Source organism: Peromyscus leucopus, chromosome 16_21, assembly GCF_004664715.2.
Source record: "Peromyscus leucopus breed LL Stock chromosome 16_21, UCI_PerLeu_2.1, whole genome shotgun sequence".
NCBI lineage: Eukaryota > Metazoa > Chordata > Mammalia > Rodentia > Cricetidae > Peromyscus > Peromyscus leucopus.
Window position 1 is genome coordinate 8,530,884 of NC_051084.1, and position 19,650 is coordinate 8,550,533.

The 19,650-nt window shown below is 47.6% G+C and overlaps 1 protein-coding gene across 1 annotated transcript; it reads left to right on the forward strand.

The window, feature by feature from the left end:
• The first annotated feature begins 457 nt into the window (after positions 1-457).
• Positions 458-19,260, forward strand: LOC114705840 (H-2 class II histocompatibility antigen, I-E beta chain). Its single transcript, XM_028887952.2, has 6 exons — positions 458-620; positions 3,064-3,333; positions 16,803-17,084; positions 17,757-17,867; positions 18,610-18,633; positions 18,928-19,260. The coding sequence occupies exons 1-6, from the start codon at positions 521-523 to the stop codon at positions 18,939-18,941; spliced, it is 801 nt and encodes a 266-aa protein (XP_028743785.2). The 5' UTR covers positions 458-520; the 3' UTR covers positions 18,942-19,260.
• The last annotated feature ends 390 nt before the right edge of the window (positions 19,261-19,650 follow it).

The following is a 19,650-nucleotide window of genomic DNA, read 5'->3' on the forward strand; positions in this document are numbered from 1 at the left end:
GATTTCCCTAGGTGAAGAAGTGCAGATTCCACTGTCCAATCAAGAGCTGGCGTTCTGCCACATCATCAGTTACCAGGGGAGGCTGTGGGGCAGTAAGCACCAGGTTAAAGGTCATCTTCCTCACTTCCTTTACTCTCAGGAGCTTCAAACACACAGTTGTCCCGTCAGCCCTGAGTAGGAGAGGTGAACGCTCCCCAGGTGCTCAGACTGGTGAGTGAATGACAGAGCATCGCAGAGCTGGCTCAGCACTGTGGCCGGGTGAAAGTGATTCAGTTGCGACTGGGTCAAGCATTTAAAATACTAAAGAAAAAAGAAATTGCTGGTTTCAAAGAGGACCCTCATACTGAATTTCTAACTAGCAACTGATGATGCTGTTTACATCTGATGTTGATTGGCTCCTCAGCACTGACCTTACTCAACACAGCACCAAAGCAGTGAATCCCCTGTTTCTTCTGACCTGGGGTGTACATGGAGAGAGGAGATAGTTTCCAGGGTGTGAGACCACCACCTCTCCTCCAGCATGGTGTGTCTGTGGCTCCCCAGAGGCCCCTGTGTGGCAGCTGTGGTCCTGACGCTGATGGTGCTGAGTCCTCCCGTGGCGTTGGTCAGGGACCCCCGACGTAAGTGCACACCTCAGGGGCTGAGCTGCTGGGGTGGGGGAGGAGGGGCCAACTTCTCACTGTCCAGGTCAAGTCACTTAATTTGCTGATATTTTCTGTGACCACCCACAGTCCTCACATGAAATCCAAACTGTTTCCCAAATAGGAACCTGGCTGCTGTGCTCTGAGATCTGTGTGAGCCCCCCCCCCCCAATGTCAGCCATTGCTCTTCAGTTTCTTCCAGTCATCTCCAGCCTTGTGACATATTCCCTCAGGGCCTCGGGAGGATTGATAATCATGATGTTAAATTAACCTCTTGCACAGGGCTTGTCTTCATTGTGCTGAGCTATGCCAGACAACGAGGTTTCTCTTTAAAAACAGAACTGCACGTGTGTATTTTATTCTATTTTGTGTGTGTGTTTCTGTTGTTAACTACAAAAACAGTCAAATATTGAAGTAATCAAAAGGTTTCTCTGAAAGCATCATGAAGTCACGGGAACAGGGTGGGCATCCCAGGGACAATCCATGTGAGTCCTCTGCAGGCTGTGAGGCCGCTGCCTGGGCACCTGGGCGGCTGAGCCCAGGGCTCTGACTTTCTCTCTCCCTGTGTCTGTGCAGCCTGTTCCGGTGTGGGAGCTCTGTGGGGTGGTGGGTGAGCTCCCTTTCTCCTTGGGAGCACACAGCAGCTGAGGCAGCCTTAGAGCAGATGGGCTGTGTGAGCCGTTCCCAAGTGTGTGAGGCCTCTTCTGAGAGCCTGGGCTGGGTTAGAACCAATTTTGGTTTTGTTTCACACACCTGTACTTAATTTTTCTCCCACATTCTCTGTCTGGGACCATGGAAGAGGATTGAATCTCATCACCCCTCCCCTCAGGTCAGATCTGACAAATGAATTTGGCATTGAATTTTAAAAAGATCTGGTTTGTGAATTCTCTGGATCTGTAACTCAGATAAGAGACTGTGGGTCAGTGTTAGGATCATGGTTTTAATTTCCGGAAACTTCTCCAGTAGTTTCCTGTTACTTAGGAGAAAATCCAAAAGCCTAAGTCAACCACAAGGCTCTGAGGCACTTGGCTCCCCATGATTCCTACAGCTCATTTCTCACCCGCGCCCTCACACTCCACGCTCCGTTGTCCTCTGTGTTCTTGAGTAAGTTCATGAACTCAAGGTTTTATGCATGGCGTCCCCTCACCTCACATGTGCCCCACCCTAAACACTTGTAGTCAGCGCCCTTCCCCTGTCTGAGATCAACTCATCCGTCCTTGACACTTAACCGTCCCTCCCCTGAGAGCTGCTCTGGTTCCTCCCTCACTCCAGCCTCCCACCCCCCTCTTCTCTCCTGACGTTTCTCATTCTGCGATAGGTTCTTGACCAGTTCCCTTTGGTTTCTGCTTTCAGAATTTTAAGCCACGGAAGCGAGGGGCGGCCATTCCTTTCTCCTCTCTAGATCCCCAGAGGAGCAAAGGCCTGGGTCATAGCCAGCTCTAAGAGGAGCCCTTGGCAGAATATTCTAGAAAGGTGTGGTTCAAGGAAAGGGTGAAGAGGGTTGAGTGGGCAGGTGGGAGGCGGCTGCCAGGCGCAGGCTGGAGCGGTCACTGTGTGGTCTCCATTGTAGCCCTCAGGCTGAGCAGGACATTGTTGGCGTGGGATCAGAAGGTGTCCCTGGTCCACGGGCCCCTCTGCCTCTGGAATAACAGGGATGCATCCTTCGGGTGCTGATCCTTGAGGAGGTGACATGACAGCACTTGTCACTACCAGGCCCTTCTGGTGGCCATAGCAGGCTTGCTCTGTCTTGTTTTAACCCACCTGGGCTGTTCTTCCAGTCTCCCTGAGCAGCAGAGACTGTGTGTGGGAGACAGAGCGAGACATTCCTCCATTCTTCAGGCGGTTTCTGTTTTATTTTTGGGACATGCTCTTTGATGGGTCTGGAGCTCACCAAACAGAGAAGGCTAGTGGCCTGTGAGACTCCTGGATCCTCCTGGGTCTCCCCATCATGGGGTTACAGGTGTGAACTCTGGGAATCAAACTCAGATTCTCAACGCTCGCAAGGCAAGTGCTTTACCCTTGAGCTTACCATCTCCACAGCTGCAGCTGAGATTTGTTCTCTTGGCCAAGACTGGGGAAGTGGGGGATGGAATGGCAGAGCAACTTCTCTACCCACTGGGATGTGGAGGTCACAGACGAGGAGCAAAGGGATGAGGGGAGGGGTGGGCTAATAAAAGGCCGGGGTGTTTGTGCTTTTTCTGGCAGTGAAGGTAGGTTTTCCCAGAATTTGGGTTCTTTTGTCTTCTTTTATGGAGAGAGAGAGAGAGAGAGAGAGAGAGAGAGAGAGAAAGAGCAGTGTAGGCAGAGGTGGTCCAGGGCATTCATGCCCAACTGGTTTGGGCATCTGGAGAGGGACTGATGGATCTGAGGGGTCTGGTCCCTGAGAGAACCGCCTGGGCGGCTGACACTCTTGTCTCCACAGCACGGTTCTTGCAACAAGTGAAAAGTGAATGCCGTTTCTCCAGTGGGATGGAGCGGGTGCGGTACCTGCAGAGACACATCTACAACCAGGAGGAACACTTGCGGTTTGACAGCCGTGTGGGCAGGTACCAAGCGGTGACCGAGCTGGGACGGATCCAAGCCGAGTACTGGAACAGCCAGAAGGGCTTCCTGGAGCAGAAGCGGGCCAAGGTGGACACGTTCTGCAGATTCAACTCCGCCATCGTGGAGATATTAACTGTGCAGCAGAGAGGTGAGGAAGGGGGGAGGGAGGGAGGGAGAGAGAGGTCACACACACGTGAGGAGCACCCAGAGGAGTGTGGGGTTGTGAGGCTGTTGATTGCCAGCAGTACTTATCTGGAATCCATCTGACCTGTGACAGGTGGATCCAAGTTGTGACTCCCCGAGGCTTGCATTACTTTTTTAAGTTTACAAAAAGTGATAAAGGTTATAGACATATTAGCATTACCACTGTTTGTAATTGGTACTGAAAATGCTCCTGTAGAAAAGGCAGCTAATGGGAGTCTGTAAGACAGCTAGAGTAGATTCACGTCATTGAGTCACAGCAACAGCTATGGCTTTGGGTTAAAAGCTTGAGCACTCTTTCCTCTGTCCAGAGGGCTGGATATATATATGACAGAGATATTTTCAGTGCAATGAGAAGCATTTTTTAAGTCTATGTTTAGAAAACAACCAAGGAAATTTAAAATATTGAGCTTGTGACTATGATGACATTAGCAATAATTTTGTAGAGCTAGATTAATGGCTTATCAGAACTCCACTGATTAATGTTAAAACTCTGAACTTCTTTTTCTTCCTTATTTGTTTGTTTGTTTATTTATTTATTTATTTATTTATTTATTTATTTATTTATTTTTGAGACAGGGTTTCTCTGTGTAGCCTTGGCTGTCCTGGAATTCGCTCTGTAGACCAGGCTGACCTCAAACTCAGAGATCCGCCTGCCTCTGCTTTCAGAGTGCTGAGATTAGAGGTGTGAGCACCACTTCCAAAAACTCTAAACTTTTGAAGTCTTAACATAACACTAGCACAGAGAGGGGAAGAAATCTGAAACACTTCTGATTTTTCACATACCTTAAATCACCTCCTTAGACCTTTGCAACTTGTATTTACACACCTTAAATTACCTTCTTAGATCCTCACAAACTCACTTAAACTTCAAATCTTTCATTTTCATGCCATGGTTCCTGAGATGGGTCATTGTAAAGCAAGGTCCTTTAAACAAAGGAAGAATAAAATGTTACATTGAAACCTGTTTTGTGAGTTTATCTTTCAGTGGGAAGTCAGTCAGCAAGGAAAACTATTTTGTGTCTGCCTTTCTCAGTGGGAAACCTAATGGCCCTGGACAAGTGAGGGCGGAGTTTACATGTGAAATCAGCTGAGCAGGAAGCTGCAGCCTTGGGCGGAGGGGCTGGGTGGAGCTGTTGCCAAACTGGTAACAGTGCCCAGTGGTTAGTGTTACCACAATCCAGGAGGAGTTGCCTTTGCCGGTGAATTTCTTTGGAGAACTTAGGGTTGCCTCTAGGAGCTGTCATTTCTGTCTGTCATGGGAAGCTTTTTAATTAAACATTTTAAATGCCACATTTAGCAGATCTCTGAGGAGTTTGAAGACTATATATTAAATATATTTGATTTTGAGATGGAGAGATGGCTCAGTGGTTAAGGGCACTGGCTGCTCTTCTAGAGGTGCTGAGTTCAATTCCCAGCAACCACATGGTGGCTCACAACCATCCTTAGTGATATGGTGGTATTTTATTTGTACTGAAATGTGATTTTAATTGTATGTTAATAAATAAAGTTGCCTGGGGGTCAGAGGTATTAGAGCCATAGCAAAAGCTGGGCGTTGGTGGTGCATGCCTTTAATCCCAGCACTTGGTAGACAGAGCTAGGTAGATCTCTGTGTGTTCAAAGATACAGCCAACAGACAGTGACAAGGCAGTCATGTGGTTGGTATTACAACCAATGAGAAGGCAGAACAGAAAGTCTATATAAAGGCAAACAGACAGGAAGTAGGTCTCTTTCAGAGAGGTCTCTTGGCTTAAGAGGCTAGCTGCAGCAGGTGGGTAAGGCTCTTAGCTCTGATCTCTTGGCTTTCTTTTTTGCATTGGTTCTGTGTTTCTTATTTAATGAGATGGTTGGATACATCTACATTTGGCGCCCAATGTGACAAGAATCCATTAAAAACCGCTTGACTTGGCTTGGCGGCAGGTTTGGTTTCCCGCCTGGGCTGCTGACTCCCTAGCCTGGGCCCAGGTAGGCTTGGTCTCAGGCCAGACTGACTGTAGCCCCAAGCGATTATATGCAGCTGGAGCTACTTGGTTAAAGCCGGTGTTATAAACAACTCAGGCCTGCCTTGCCAAACAGGGCCCCTGCCTGTAAAGCCAACGCATGTGGTCAGAGCTTAAGGAAGCCAGAGCCAAGGCTTGACTCCGCTCAAGCGGGAACACGTGGTTGGATTTAAGCTCTTAGCCAGAATTTGTAGCTACACTTGCTCTCTCTCTCTCTCTCTCTCTCTGGATTCACACCTCGGACACTAGGTGGCTGTTTTGAAATTCCCTTGGATTTCTACTGTTCCACGCAGACTTGGTAAGTCAAATAAGATATCAAATATTTTAAAGGAAACTATTTAAAAGAGAATTTTTTTCTCATTAAAAAAACGGGTTTTATGTGTACATTGGAAGAAAATTGGGCTTTGTTTGAAATTTTAGGCAGTCTGACAATGGAACAACTATATGAGAAGATTAATGTTGATCGAATTATGCAGTTTATTACTATGCTTATCCTCATTTTACTATTTAAAAAGATAGTCAATTTAAGTGCCAGGATAACAGTTTTAGAAAAACTTGTTAAACCTGTAAAAATGAATCATAGAGAAATTCAAATTTAGACAGAAAAAATTAACAATGAAGTTGTTTCAAGATTGAATCATAAGGTTATAGAAAGCCTGTTTTTATACAGTCACCCTTAATTTATCCGGTAACCATACAACAGTTGCCTAATCAAATGAATACACAAACTATTTGGGCTCCAATTGAAATGTTAGATTTATGAAGGTTTAAGGAGGCAATAGTATCTTACGGCTTGCATTCCCCATATGTAAAGCAAATGTTAAACTCTTGGTCAACATATAATAGGATTGTACCACAGGACTGGTGGGACCTTGCACAAGCTGTTCTGGAACCCAGCCAGAGGCTTCAATTTCTAACTTGGTTCAAGGATGAAGCTAAAAACATAGAAAAACAATGGAGAGATAACGGAATACAAGTTTGCCAGGATCAGCTTATTGGAGAAGGCCAATATGCTTCAGTACAAACACAATGTTTATATGATGTCCAAACCCTAATTCTATGTCGAACAGCAGCCTTGAATGCATGGGACAGAGTTGAGGAACCAGGAAAAAAAAACTGAGTCATTCACAAAGGTTATACAAGGCCCAAAAGAATCTTTCACAGATTTTTTACAAAGACTGGCTTCAGCAGTAAAGAGAATGGTCCTGGATTCAGAAGCTAGTCAGATAATAATTGAATCTTTGGCCTTTGAGAATGCAAATGCAGCATGCAAAAGAATAATCAGGCCATTAAAGGCAAGATCTGCACCTTTGGAAGATTAGATTAGAGACACAGTTAATGTTGAGGCTCATGACCATGATGATATGTGGTTAGGAGAAGCAATTTCAAAAGGTTTGAGGAATGTTAGATGTTTTGGATGTGGAAAGCAAGGACATTTGAAAAGGGACTGCAAACAGGTCATTCCTAGAAACAATGTTTCTTCAAGGAACAATGGCAACAGAATGCCCCTTCCTTCTGGAGTATGCAGAAGGTGTGGTAAGGGAAAACATTGGACCAACGAATATAGATCAACAAGGGACAGGCAAGGTAATCCTTTGCCTCAGTCTTCAGGAAACTCCCAGAGGGGCCTCATGCAGGCCCCCATAGTAAATCCAGTTCAAACCTTTCCTGCAGCCGTAGAGGAAACCCCTGCTCAGAGCAATTAAATAACCAAATGCCTATTGGAATAAATCATGCTGTTTGGGATGCTGAGATGAAGCCATATATACACAGCCAAGAAGAATAGACAGCTGAATTAAAAAACCGTCAACAATTTCCAGAATTTAAAATCCTGAATCATGACATGACACTAGTGGAATTCAGGTTTTTCTGGTACATGGACTGTTCTCACCCAATGTGAGGTTGAACTATTGACCTTGTGTACATCCTATTTCACAAATGAGTCTGTCAGATACACTAAGCCTATAGGCTGAAGATGATGCCCCAACACTGCAGAGAAACATCAGGTGACTCTCCAGGCAGCTGGCTGTTTCTGTCAACTCACAAATTTTTTGGAAGTTGCTTGCATGCACTTCCTGTTTTTATTTTTGTTAGGTAATATTATTTCCTTCTTGGGTTTCTGAGGGAGTTGAAGATTAGCTAGTTATAGTTGAAGATTAGTTAGTTATAGTTGAAGATTAATTAGGATAGAAAGTGAATGAGATACATTTTGGACTTACCAAAATAGGATAGATATTTGGTATTATTTTCTCTGAATTTGTCAAATACAAATGGACTAGACATTGTTTAGGTATTTATTACTTGTATATATTGTATATAGTTATTGTACTTTTGTATATAGTTTTTCTTATGTTAGTTATAACCTTTTTCCTTTTTCCTTTTTTCTTTTTATTAAAATAGAAAAGGGGAAATATGGTGGTATTTTATTTGTACTGAAATGTGATTTTAATTGTATGTTAATAAATAAAGTTGCCTGGGGGTCAGAGGTATTAGAGCCATAGCAAAAGCTGGGCGTTGGTGGTGCATGCCTTTAATCCCAGCACTTGGTAGACAGAGCTAGGTAGATCTCTGTGTGTTCAAAGATACAGCCAACAGACAGTGACAAGGCAGTCATGTGGTTGGTATTACAACCAATGAGAAGGCAGAACAGAAAGTCTATATAAAGACAAACAGACAGGAAGTAGGTCTCTTTCAGAGAGGTCTCTTGGCTTAAGAGGCTAGCTGCAGCAGGTGGGTAAGGCTCTTAGCTCTGATCTCTTGGCTTTCTTTTTTGCATTGGTTCTGTGTTTCTTATTCAATAAGACAGTTGGCTACATCTACAGTCTAGTGCCCTCTTCTGGTGTGCACGCGTATATGCAGACAGAATACTGTATACTTAATAAGTATACCTGATTTTAAACTGTTTTTAGTTACTTGCTTTAGGATTAACCTTGAGAGCATATTCAGGAGGCTGAATAAAGCTTGTCCCTGTAAATGAATTATATTTGTACTTAGCATGACTATGAGCCTAGTTCTGAGCACATTAAAGAATCTGATCCTTTATAAGGTTACTGACCATTCTTGCATGTCTTAATTATCTTCAACAATTTACAAGAAGTTAATAGCTTTTATAAGATTAGTATTTTATAATTTTATACCTGTTAAGTCTGGGCCTTAAAAAATTGTCTTGAAGCTGGATAGTGGTGGTGCATGCTCTTATTATTAGCACTCGGGAGGCAGAGGCAGGTGAGTCTCTGAGTTCAAGACCAGCCTGATCTACAGAGTGAATTCCAGGATGGCCAGGGCTACACAGAGAAACTCTGTCTTAAAAAACAAACAAACAAAACAAAAAATGAAGATTTAATGAAGATCTTTTAGTATCACAATATGACTTTAAATCATAAGTATAGAAACTGCAAGCTTTACAAGATCATAGCTACAGTTCACATAGAGACTGAGAACCTCCCTTTCTGATCCTTTCATAGTACACCATTCCAGAATGTAAGGAAAGTGTCGGCTGAGAACCCCCAAGACCAAGTTCTCAGCACAAAGGAGATTTATTTGCCCCAGAGGGACAGAGGGCAGGGATAAGGGACAAAGACAGGAGACAGAGGGTGAGTGAGAGGGGGAAGAGAACAAGGGAGAGGGGAAAAAGGATATTTGCCCTGGCGGGGACAGAGGACTGCCTCTGGATGGAGAGGAGACAGACATGGCACATAGGAACATGGCAGTTTATGAAGGTAAGGGAAACCCCGTGTTAGGGAGTGGTGGGTAATTTTAATTGGGTGTGTTGATTAGGTGAGCCAAGGGGACTTTTGAGTTCTGGACTTCAATACTTTGACAGCTGGACCTTGGTAGCCTCAGGAGGAAGTGGCCAAACAAGGGGATAGACCTTGGTGGCTAGCTTCAGGAATGCAATCTAATGGTTTTTAGCAAGGCAGAAGGAATGGGGGAGAAGAGTCTCTTCGCAGACTATCAGTTTCTTGTATGTCTTAGGGTTTCTGTTGCTGTGAAGAGACACCAAGACCACGGCAACTCTTATTAGGAAAACACTGAATTGGGTGGGCTTACAACCTGCTGGAGAAGGAGCTGAACGTCTGACATCTTGCCTTGCAGGCAATAGGAAGTAGCCTGTGACACTTGGTGGTATCTTGAGCATCTATGAGACCTCAAAGTCTGCCTCCACAGTGACACACTTCCTTCAACAAGGCTACATCTACTTCAACAAGGCCATGCCTCCTAATAGTGCCACTCCCTTCGTGGGCCTTTTTTTTTTCAAACTACCACATTGTATGTTTCAGTTTATCCAAATAGCTAAAGCTTAACAAAATTAGCAAAGACAAAGAGGCTAGACATGTATCTCTAAGCCAGTTTCTGTTAACCTGAATAGACCTTAGGAATTTATAAATCTTATTTATCAAACATAGGTTATTCCTTTTTAAAATTCTCCAGAAGCCTAATTAGTAAAGACATGAGGGTTAGACATATCTCGAAGGCAGTTTCTGTTAACCTGGTAGACCTGTATATCTTAGGAATTTATCAACCTAAAAAAAACCATCCCACTCCAAAATATTTTTGGAGACCTGCTGTTGCTTCCTTACTGTAAAAGGAGACAAAATGATGAGCAGAGGGCTCAGGATTGGTTTTAAAAAATAATAAGCGGCACTGATTACTGTGCAAGAAAGGTCACGAGGCATGAGGCACAACCAACCCCAGTATCAGAGCTTTTTTAGGAGGAGGGGGCGGGACAGAAAAGAGTAACCAGGCCTGGGAAGAGACACATGCAGAAAGAGAGAGAGAGTGGGGGAGGAGGAGGACAAAAGAGAGGGGAGGAGTCTGTGTCAGGCTTTTTAAGGATTTCCCTGCACATGAGCAGGTAGGCTTACAGAGCTACGCCATGCATGCACTGATTGCATGATCACACTGTGGGCATTTGTGCAATCACACAGCACACTGATGACGTAAGACGTAAGACCTCTTGCTTAGCTACTGAACTGCACATGTATGGTCATACAGCTGGAGGAGTGGCAGAATCCTAACTTAGTAGGACTAAGCAGTTTTATGGCTGTTGCCTTAGTTGGTTTATATCACGTGCTTATTTTAAGCAAGATGGTGGTGAAGTCACATGGCATGTACTCTTTTTTAACCTGAGAAGTTGGCTGCCAGCCACGTGGTTCCTGATGATGTCATCAGCTAAGATGGAGGCCAGCCACACGGTTGCTGTTTAAAAACACCCATTTTCCTAAACAAGAGTGGAATCCAAGTTACATGTAGTAAATAATGTATAAGTATAGATTTTTTTAAAGTATCAACCTTTTGTTACAAGTTTTAAGCTTTTTGTTACAGATTTTGTGGAATTTTAACCACACCCAATAAACTCACAAATCCTAGAGTTTACACAATAGGTTTTAGAGATTTTTTTGTTTTGTTTTTGAGCAGAAACAAGAAATCATGAAGATAAAAGATTTTCAAGAGTGGAAAGTAGAAAAATCTTAGAGTTAAGAGACATTTGGAAGTGCAGAGCAGAGAAAGTTCAGACATAAGAGATTTGGGATCATTTGTTTGTGCAGTGGCAGTTGTTACGATTTGTGAGAGTTTAGAAATGGAGTCTTGTAGCTAGAGTTTTCCTGCCTTGCCCACAGTCAGGACAAATCTTTGTCACCCGCCAGTCCCACAGCCGCTCAGACCCAACCAAGTAAACACAGAGACTTATATTGCTTACAAACTGTATGGCCGTGGCAGGCTTCTTGCTAACTGTTCTTATAGCTTAAATTAATCCATTTCCATAAATCTATGCCTTGCCACATGGCTGGTGGCTTACCGGCATCTTCACACGCTGCTGGTCATGGCGGCGGCTGCAGTGTCTCTCCGCGTCAGCCTTCCACTTCCCAGAATTCTCCTCTCTCCTTGTCCCACCTACTTCCTGCCTGGCCACTTGCCAACCAGTGTTTTATTTATGGACCAATCAGAGCAATTTGACATACAGACCGTCCCACAGCACTTCCCCTTTCTTTTTTTTAAAAGGAAGGTTTTAACTTTTACACATCTCCAAAGTCAGCTTGGTGTATTTGGGAATTTGGGCGTAGCTTCTCTTACTACTTCCTGCTGGAGGGGGCGCTGTATCTTATGGGGACACAAAGAAAATTTTAGGATCATGGAGTAGTCCTTGAGACCGTATCGTCTGAGCCAGTTGCCTTGAAACGATTCTGGATGTTGGATCATCTGGGCCATGGTGTCATCGGAGACCTTTCAGGTGGTCTTGGCTGGTCAAACCTGATGTATCTTAATCTGGAACAAATCCATAGCCTCTGGCTTTCTGTGGAAACAAAAGCAGAGCCTCCTTTCCAAAGCAACATATCCTTACATCCAAATTTTGAAGTTAAAGTACCTTTAAAATACACATTTTGGCATAACTCAACAGCTTTTGCAATCAAATGTTTCTCTTCAGTTACGAGTATCAAAGAGAACATAATCCAGGTTCTCTGTGTGGTAGCCATCTTTATGTGGCTTATGTTTTATATTACCTTGAGCCTATTGCTTTAAACTGCAGCCTTCTAAGCCTGAAAAGGCGCTGTGGCTGCTGGCTCCTCCCACTTCAGCTTCCCAACATGGCGGTGGTACGTTTTCCGCCAGCTATGGGAACCATCATGGGTCTATGCTTTTATCCAAGCAGCGTGTAGCCCAGAAACCTCTTTTTTTTGTTTTGTACTAACAAAGGCTAAATCCACTACGCAGCTTAATGTGCCACTTGCAGAGGCCTCATTCCCGCCATACTGCAGATCAAGCTCGCACACTAGGAACCCGCCAGAAACTCAAACCGGCAGGCTGCCGCTCATTTGAGAGAGACAATTAGGAAGCTGTTTTTAGCTCCATTTTAGAATCTTTTCTCAGGTTTTAGGTAGAAACTCTTGCCAAAACGTTGGGCGCCATTTGTAGCTAGAGTTTTCCTGCCTTGCCCACAGTCAGGACAAATCTTTGTCACCCGCCAGTCCCACAGCCGCTCAGACCCAACCAAGTAAACACAGAGACTTATATTGCTTACAAACTGTATGGCCGTGGCAGGCTTCTTGCTAACTGTTCTTATAGCTTAAATTAATCCATTTCCATAAATCTATGCCTTGCCACATGGCTGGTGGCTTACCGGCATCTTCACACGCTGCTGGTCATGGCGGCGGCTGCAGTGTCTCTCCGCGTCAGCCTTCCACTTCCCAGAATTCTCCTCTCTCCTTGTCCCACCTACTTCCTGCCTGGCCACTTGCCAACCAGTGTTTTATTTATGGACCAATCAGAGCAATTTGACATACAGACCGTCCCACAGCAGAGTCTGGCATCATTGACCATTGAGCTATACTGAGGCCAAGCTGTTTTCAGGAAGACAGCAGGCTTCAATAAGATCTCTAAGTCCATGGAGGAAAGGAGAAAGGGTCACAAAATGAACTCCACTGGAGGGAGGATTCCGATAAACTCCAAGAGGGAGCTGAGAGACAGAGAACAGGGTCACAAGCAGAAACTCCACCAGAGGGAGGATCCCAATGGATAGAATTCCTAGCCACTCCCCCATGACTGAGCATGAGCCAGCAAGATGCTTAGTCATCCCAGGGCCTTATGTCTTATGTAATCCATGAGCGGTGTGGCCATGTAACTTGTGCTCAGTGTGATCACATAATCTATGCGCATGCGTGGTGTAGCTACATAGGCTCATATGCGCATGTGTGGGGAGGGGGGATTCATAAAAGTGGGTCCCACATACCCCTCCCCCTTCTTCCTGCAAGATCGTTCCCATAGGCCTAAGCACGCCCTTCTGTTCTCCTTCCCCTAATAAACTCTTATAGTGGGTTTTGTTGTGCCTTGTGGCTTTTCTCGCACGGTAAACAGGGCCACTTAATAAATAACACCAATATTGTAGAAGCCCAGGAGAGAGCTGAGGAGGAACAGGGCCGTAACTGTAGGCCCAGGAAAGCATAGCCAGTCAAGGAGAGGGGCGAGTGTCTCAGTGGAGACATGTCCACGTGGAGGGTTTCCACGTGGTTTCAGGAGCCAGAGAGACCCTTACTGAGAGGGTGAAGGGAGGGGAAAGCAGCCGAGGAGTTGGAGTCCAGAACTTGAAGTCATATTTGGTGGGTGGCAGAGGCCAGGAGATAGAAACAGACATACCTTAGGAGAGTCAGATCAGCAGCCTGGTTCAGTCAGGAGAGGCTGGGACCCTTGGGAGCGGCTCACGTGGGCCCCTCCTGGGTTCTGAGCACCAGATGAATGAAATGAGGGCATGGCACCCCGAGGTGCGGTTGGGGAGAAGGGTTTTATTATAGATGTGAGGGAGAGAACACCAGAAGCATCTGGAAGAATCCAGACTGAACTGGGCCATGGGGGCGGGGCGAGAGAGGAAGGGAAGAGAGAAGGGCAAGGGACCAAGGGCGGAGCCTGGAGAGCGCGGGGCTGAAAAGTGCATCTGAGTCATTAAATACACAAGGAAATTTTTTTTTTTTTTCAATCTTAGTTTCATTTTTTGTATTTTTTTTTTAGACAGTAGTTATTGGATTGAACGCCTGTACCTCTGGATCCAGGTCCCTCCGGCCTCGAACTCACAGAGATCCTCCTGCTCTGGTCCCTCCGCAATTTTTTGGATTATGTCCTAAAGCTGTGGGGCACCACCCAGACCACGGTCTATACATGCCACCCTTTATGCTTGATTTGAGGGTTTTTTTTTTTTTTTTTTTTTTTTTTTTTTTTATTGAGACCAGTAGTTCTAAGTGCTCTTCTGATCCAGGTGGCTCGAACTCACAGAATCTCCTGCCTGCCCCGAGTGCTGGATTAAAGCGTGCACCACCGCCCAAAGGCACATTTTTTATTTTATTTTACAATACCATTCAGTTCTACATATCAGCCACGGGTTCCCCTATTCTCCCCCTCCCGCCCCCTTCCCTTACCCCCAGCCCCTCCCATTTCCACCTCCTCCAGGACAAATCCTCCCCTGAGGACTGCAATCAACCTGGTAGACTCAGTCCAGGCAGGTCCAGTCCCTTCCTCCCAGTCTGAGCCAAGCGTCCCTGCATAAGCTCCAGGTTTCAAACAGCCAACTCATGCAATGAGCACAGGACTTGGTCCCACTGCCAAAGGCACATTTTTATAGGAAAGAGAAGCTGGGGGGAGAGAAGTGAACCTCGGGGGCTGGAGAGGTAGGGGGCAGGGGGTAGAGGGCAGGGGGCAGGGCGAGGAGAGCCGAGAGTAGCCACAGGTACTGAGTGAGCCCAGCGGCCAAGCAGACACTTGGGTATGCTAATAGGCACCACCACTGGCCGTTTGACCCGGGTTTCTTTGGGACCTGACAGATTCGGCTGCAGTGGTGGATGGGAGTATTGCAGACTGGCAGGCTGGCACCACCAAGGGAGGGGGAGGCTGCTGCCCAAAGTGGTGGAGAGGGAGCCTCGGTTCTCTGTGGGGGACACTTTCTGGAAGAGGCTCGTGGAAGTCCCAGTTGGGGGGCCTCTTGCCTTTCTGTTCTCCCAATCACGGCTGTCTCTCCACATTCTCTGCACGGTGTGACAGACTTTTCCTGGGAAAACACATCACTAACACACCTGCTTATCCTAGACAAGGAACCCACCACAGACCAAAGTAATAATTGAACTGAAATCCAACTTGGTGAAGCCGGCTGAGATTTTTTTTTCCCTGGGGTCACTCACAGGAAGAGGGGTGACTGAAATGTAGTCAGCGAAAAGCCCACCTCACCAGGGTCAGGGCAGGGGTGCCGAAAGCTGCGTTCCTGGAGCTCTTGCAGTTCATGCAGGCGCCCAACAAGACTGAGAATCTCCTCTCGGCAGCTTTGCTGGCCAGAGTCCCTGCCCCGCACCACCGTTTATGGTTTTTACAGCTTCAGCATTCTCAGATTGTCTACCTCCTGAGCTTCACAGCTGTCACCGTCTCCTCCCCTTCAATCGAGGGAAGCTGCCACACAGCATCCCTGACAGGTCCAGACTTCCCTTGGGAAGCTAGCTGGTTGGAACTTGAGCGACGGCTCCAGGCTCAGCGGAGGCTGCGAGCTGGCGCCACCTACTGTTAGCTCCCGGGGCTTCCACGGCGTGCCAGGAAACAGAACGATACTTGGGTGCCTTTGGTGGAAATATCAGCTTTGCCTCTCTGGGGCACCTGAGGGAAGCAGAGGGCCTTCCGACAGGGTTGAAATCGTACCTGGACACCGCCTGGGATGGAGCTGTGGGAGTCTGGAGGAAACGGAGTGAGGAGTGCTGGGAATTGTCTGCATGCTCAAGAGCGAGCCAGTGCAGAATTACCCCGCAGACAGAAGAGCGTCATCACCTCGGGTGTGTGGAGCGCCACGGCCAGGCCTTGAGGTGGGACAGCATCAGTGGCCATGTGTGATGGGAGCCCGAAGGAAGAGCCTTCATGTCCCTAAGGGGGATTTCTGACTTTTATAGATTTCCAGGGAGAAGCAGCTTCCCAGTCAGGGTCACCGTTTGTACAATGAAACTCCACGACCAGAACACCCTGGGGAGGAAAGGGTGTATGTGGCTTATACTTCATCATCACTGTTCATCATGGAAGGAAGTCAGGACAGGAACTCACACAGGGCAGGAACCTGGAGGCAGGAGCTGATGCAGAGACCGTGGAGGAGCGCTGCTTACTGGCTTGTTCCCATGGCTTGCTCAGCCTGCTTTCTTATAGAACCCAGGACCACCTGCCCAGGGATGGCCCACCCACAGTGGGTTGGACCCTCCCACATCAGTCACTAATTAAGAAAATGCCCCACAGCCTGATTTTACAGAGGCATTTTCTCAACTGAAGCGCCCTCCCCTCACATATAGCTATTGCCAAGTTGAGGCAAGCTGGCCGGCACAGGCGGGCAGTTTCACAGTGTGTGATTTAGCCTGGCTTTGCATCCGTGACTCCTGCAATGGATGGTCTAGACAGGACCATCAACAGTGCCATGAAGCTGCAGGGGAAGGGCTGGGCTGGCTCCTGCCTCCAGCCTCCAGCTCTGACATCACCGCAGGGGCCTGTCAGCTCTGGAGCCTGATCTCGGCAGAAACTGGAGCATCTAACAGGAAGTGTGTGTTAATTTTCTGCAGTTCTGGGGAGTGCTTCCCAGAGCAGGGTGGCATTGTGGAATTTGCCTTCCTGGCCTGTCACGGCCTTCAGTCTGTGAGGAGCATGCAACCGAGGAGGATTGCTCTTCTTCCCTGGTTTTAATTAATACAATATTTTGTAAAAGTTGAAAATACTTAAACTCAATAATGAAAAGTTGTTTGAGGTATAAAATAAAACCTTAGAGTTCCTCAGATCCAACGGGCCCTGTGATCAGGATTAACGTCACAGGAAGGTTTGGGAGACCTGCCTGGACTTGACCTGGGTGGATGGAGCAGACAGACAGACAACCTGGGAGGACACTCCGCCCTCATTCTCACCTCCCTTTCTCCTCTAGCTGAGCCCAAGGTGACTGTGTACCCGACAAAGACGCGGCCCCTGGACCACCACAACCTCCTGGTCTGCTCTGTGAGCGGCTTCTACCCCGGACACATTGAAGTCAGATGGTTCCGGAACGGCCAGGAGGAGAAGACTGGGGTCGTGTCCACCGGCCTGATCCGGAATGGAGACTGGACCTTCCAGACCCTGGTGATGCTGGAGACGGTTCCTCAGAGTGGAGAGGTTTACACCTGCCAGGTGGAGCATCCCAGCCTGACCAGCCCTGCCATAGAGGAGTGGAGTGAGTGAGAAGCTCCTGACCCTGAGAACCCCTGCCCATGGAGAAGGGGATGTGGTTTACCCCAGCCTATCAGCTCTCTGACCCTGAGAATCCCCGCCCACCAGGGAGGGGGCGTGGCTTACCCCTGCCTGTCAGCTTTCTCTGCCCACACTGTTTCCACTGGTCTGTGCTGTCCTCTCCTTCAGCGCGGCTCACAGGGGCAGGTGTGTGATGCTTCAACAAGCACCGTTGCCCCCTGGGAAGCACTTGTGCCACCACACACTCTTCTGAGCCTTCCAGTGACTTCACAGGTCCAAGACCTGGTTGGCCTGGGCTGCAGCCTCTGCCTCTGGCTGGGTTGTTTCGACTGCTGCTCCTGGTGACAAGCAGCAGCCCAGGGTCATGGCTGACCTCAGGGACGTCCAGTCCCAGCTCTGCCTTTGCTTAGGTCTGCCACCCTCAGGACTGTGGGGTCTCAGAGCTCAGAGGCTTCCTGTCAGCTCAGGCGGCCATATTAAGTCTCTTCATGGTGTGAACCTCTGATGTTGGATTGCTGTCAGACATCACCAAGAGTGTTCAATTCCAGCTCTTCTAGAACAGGCTTCTTCCTTGATCTCAAAGCGCTGAATGTCAAGGTCCCAAGTGGAAATGAGATTTGGGCTGAAAACCTCAAAACTTGGTTTCCTTTCTCAGGGGCACAGTCCACATCTGCACAGAACAAGATGCTGAGTGGAGTCGGGGGCTTCGTGCTGGGTCTGCTCTTCCTCGGGCTGGGGCTGTTCATCTACTTCAGGAACCAGAAAGGTAAGGAGCCTGGTGAGGGTCAAGACTCCACAGCATTTCAGGGAAGAGCCATGGCTTTGTTCTCGGGATGTCACTGGCTCTGTGAACTCTGAACACAACAGTTTGTAGTTATTGGATTGAACCCTAAGTAGTGATAACATATGGAGATGGGGACGTTAAGGTGATTCTGACTTGAGAACTGGAAACATGTCAGGGACAAGGACAGAATCTCTAGTTAGTGGAAAAATACAGACCCCCATAAGACAGGGAACTAGATCAGCTTACAGTCAGGTTGCCTAGAAACAGGACATTGAGTCAGAGCCCTTGACCCTTTCACCCTGTAAACATCCTACAAACATCCTGTTAGCTTGCCCACCTTATGCAGATGACAGCTTCCTGCTCCCCCCACCCTGCAGGAACTATATAAACCCTCCTGGAGAAAAATAAAGTTGCACCTTGATCAGAATCTTGACTTGGTGTATTTCCTTTGTGTCTCCTGTCCCTACATTCCGTCCTTAGGGTGGTTGAGAACCCGTTAAAGCCCTGCTGGTGGGGCAGGAACAGAGCAAAAATGAACAGCCACTGGGCTGGTGTGTGACTGAGGCTTCCTGAGCCCTCTACCTGTCCACACTCCCCTCTGCCCTGGCTGCTGTGGGCTGTGATGCCAGAAGAATCTCGGGTAGCAGCTCGGAGTCTGGGAACATGCGTCTGGGGACAGATCTGCCTCCATGCACTTACGTGTCTATTTTGTTCTCTTTTCTAGGACAGTCTGGACTTCAGCCGACAGGTAACACCCGTCAGTCTTCCCTCAGAGACAGATCTGCTTCCCCTACAGTGTGGGCTGGGGTGTGATGGACCCCAGACAGAAACACTGGGGAAGGTGTAGATCCCAGGGTCCGGCCAGCGGTGCGCACTGAGCCTTGTTCCTGCACTTACTGAAGGCCTGTGCTCTGAAGCAGCGTTGACTTGGGGCTTGAGAAGTTCCTCTGCTCACGTCACGCTGTCAGGAGAGGCCTGGGGTGGTGAGAGAAGCCACTGCAGGGTTAGGTCTGGAAAGGCCACTGTCCCCTGTGCTCTGCAGGACTCCTGAGCTGAGGAGAGGTGACAAGGCTGAAGGAAGAAGTCCCCTGTCTCCATGGCATGAAAACGTGTCCTGTCTGGTTCGCATTCCTCCATTGACAGTGCTTTCCCAGGACCCGGCTCCTCCTGACTCTGGACCTGCAGACCTGTGCTCCTTGTTCAACCCCTAGCCGCAGCCTGGCATCCCCTGGGACAGAAGGCCCCCCTGACCTGCCCTTTGCCTGGTGCATCTGAATCTATCTGCTGCCACAGTGCCTGCTGTCCTGGATGGTTTTATGTCAACATGACACAAGCTAAGTCTCCAGAGAGGAGGGAACCTCAAGTGAGAAAATGCCCCCATAAGACTGAGCTAGAGGCAAGCCTGTAGGACATTTTCTTAATTAGTGATTGATGGCTGAGGGTTGGGTGGTGCCACCCCTGACTGGTGGTCCTGGATTCTGTAAGAAAGCCAGCTGAGCAAGCCATAAGGAGCAGGCCAGTAAGCAGCACCCCTCCATGGTCTCTGCATCAGCTTCTGCTTCCAGGTTCCTGTCCTGCAGGAATTCCTGTCCTGACTTCCTTCAATAATGAATGTAACTGACTCCCACAAGCTCATAGGGAGTAGCACTATTAGGAGGTGTGGTTTTGTTGGAGTGGGTGTGGCCTTGTTGGAGGAAGTGTGTCACTGTGGAGGTGGGCTTTGGGGTCTCATATATGCTCAAGCCACACACTCAGTTCACTTTCT

Excerpts from the sequence above, each read along its gene's own strand:
- LOC114705840 (XM_028887952.2), top strand. The coding sequence starts at position 521 with ATGGTGTGTCTGTGGCTCCCCAGAGGCCCCTGTGTGGCAGCTGTGGTC. Across the intron at positions 17,085-17,756 it reads CCCTGCCATAGAGGAGTGGA|GGGCACAGTCCACATCTGCA; the intron begins GTGAGTGAGAAG and ends TTCCTTTCTCAG. Across the intron at positions 17,868-18,609 it reads CTACTTCAGGAACCAGAAAG|GACAGTCTGGACTTCAGCCG; the intron begins GTAAGGAGCCTG and ends TCTCTTTTCTAG.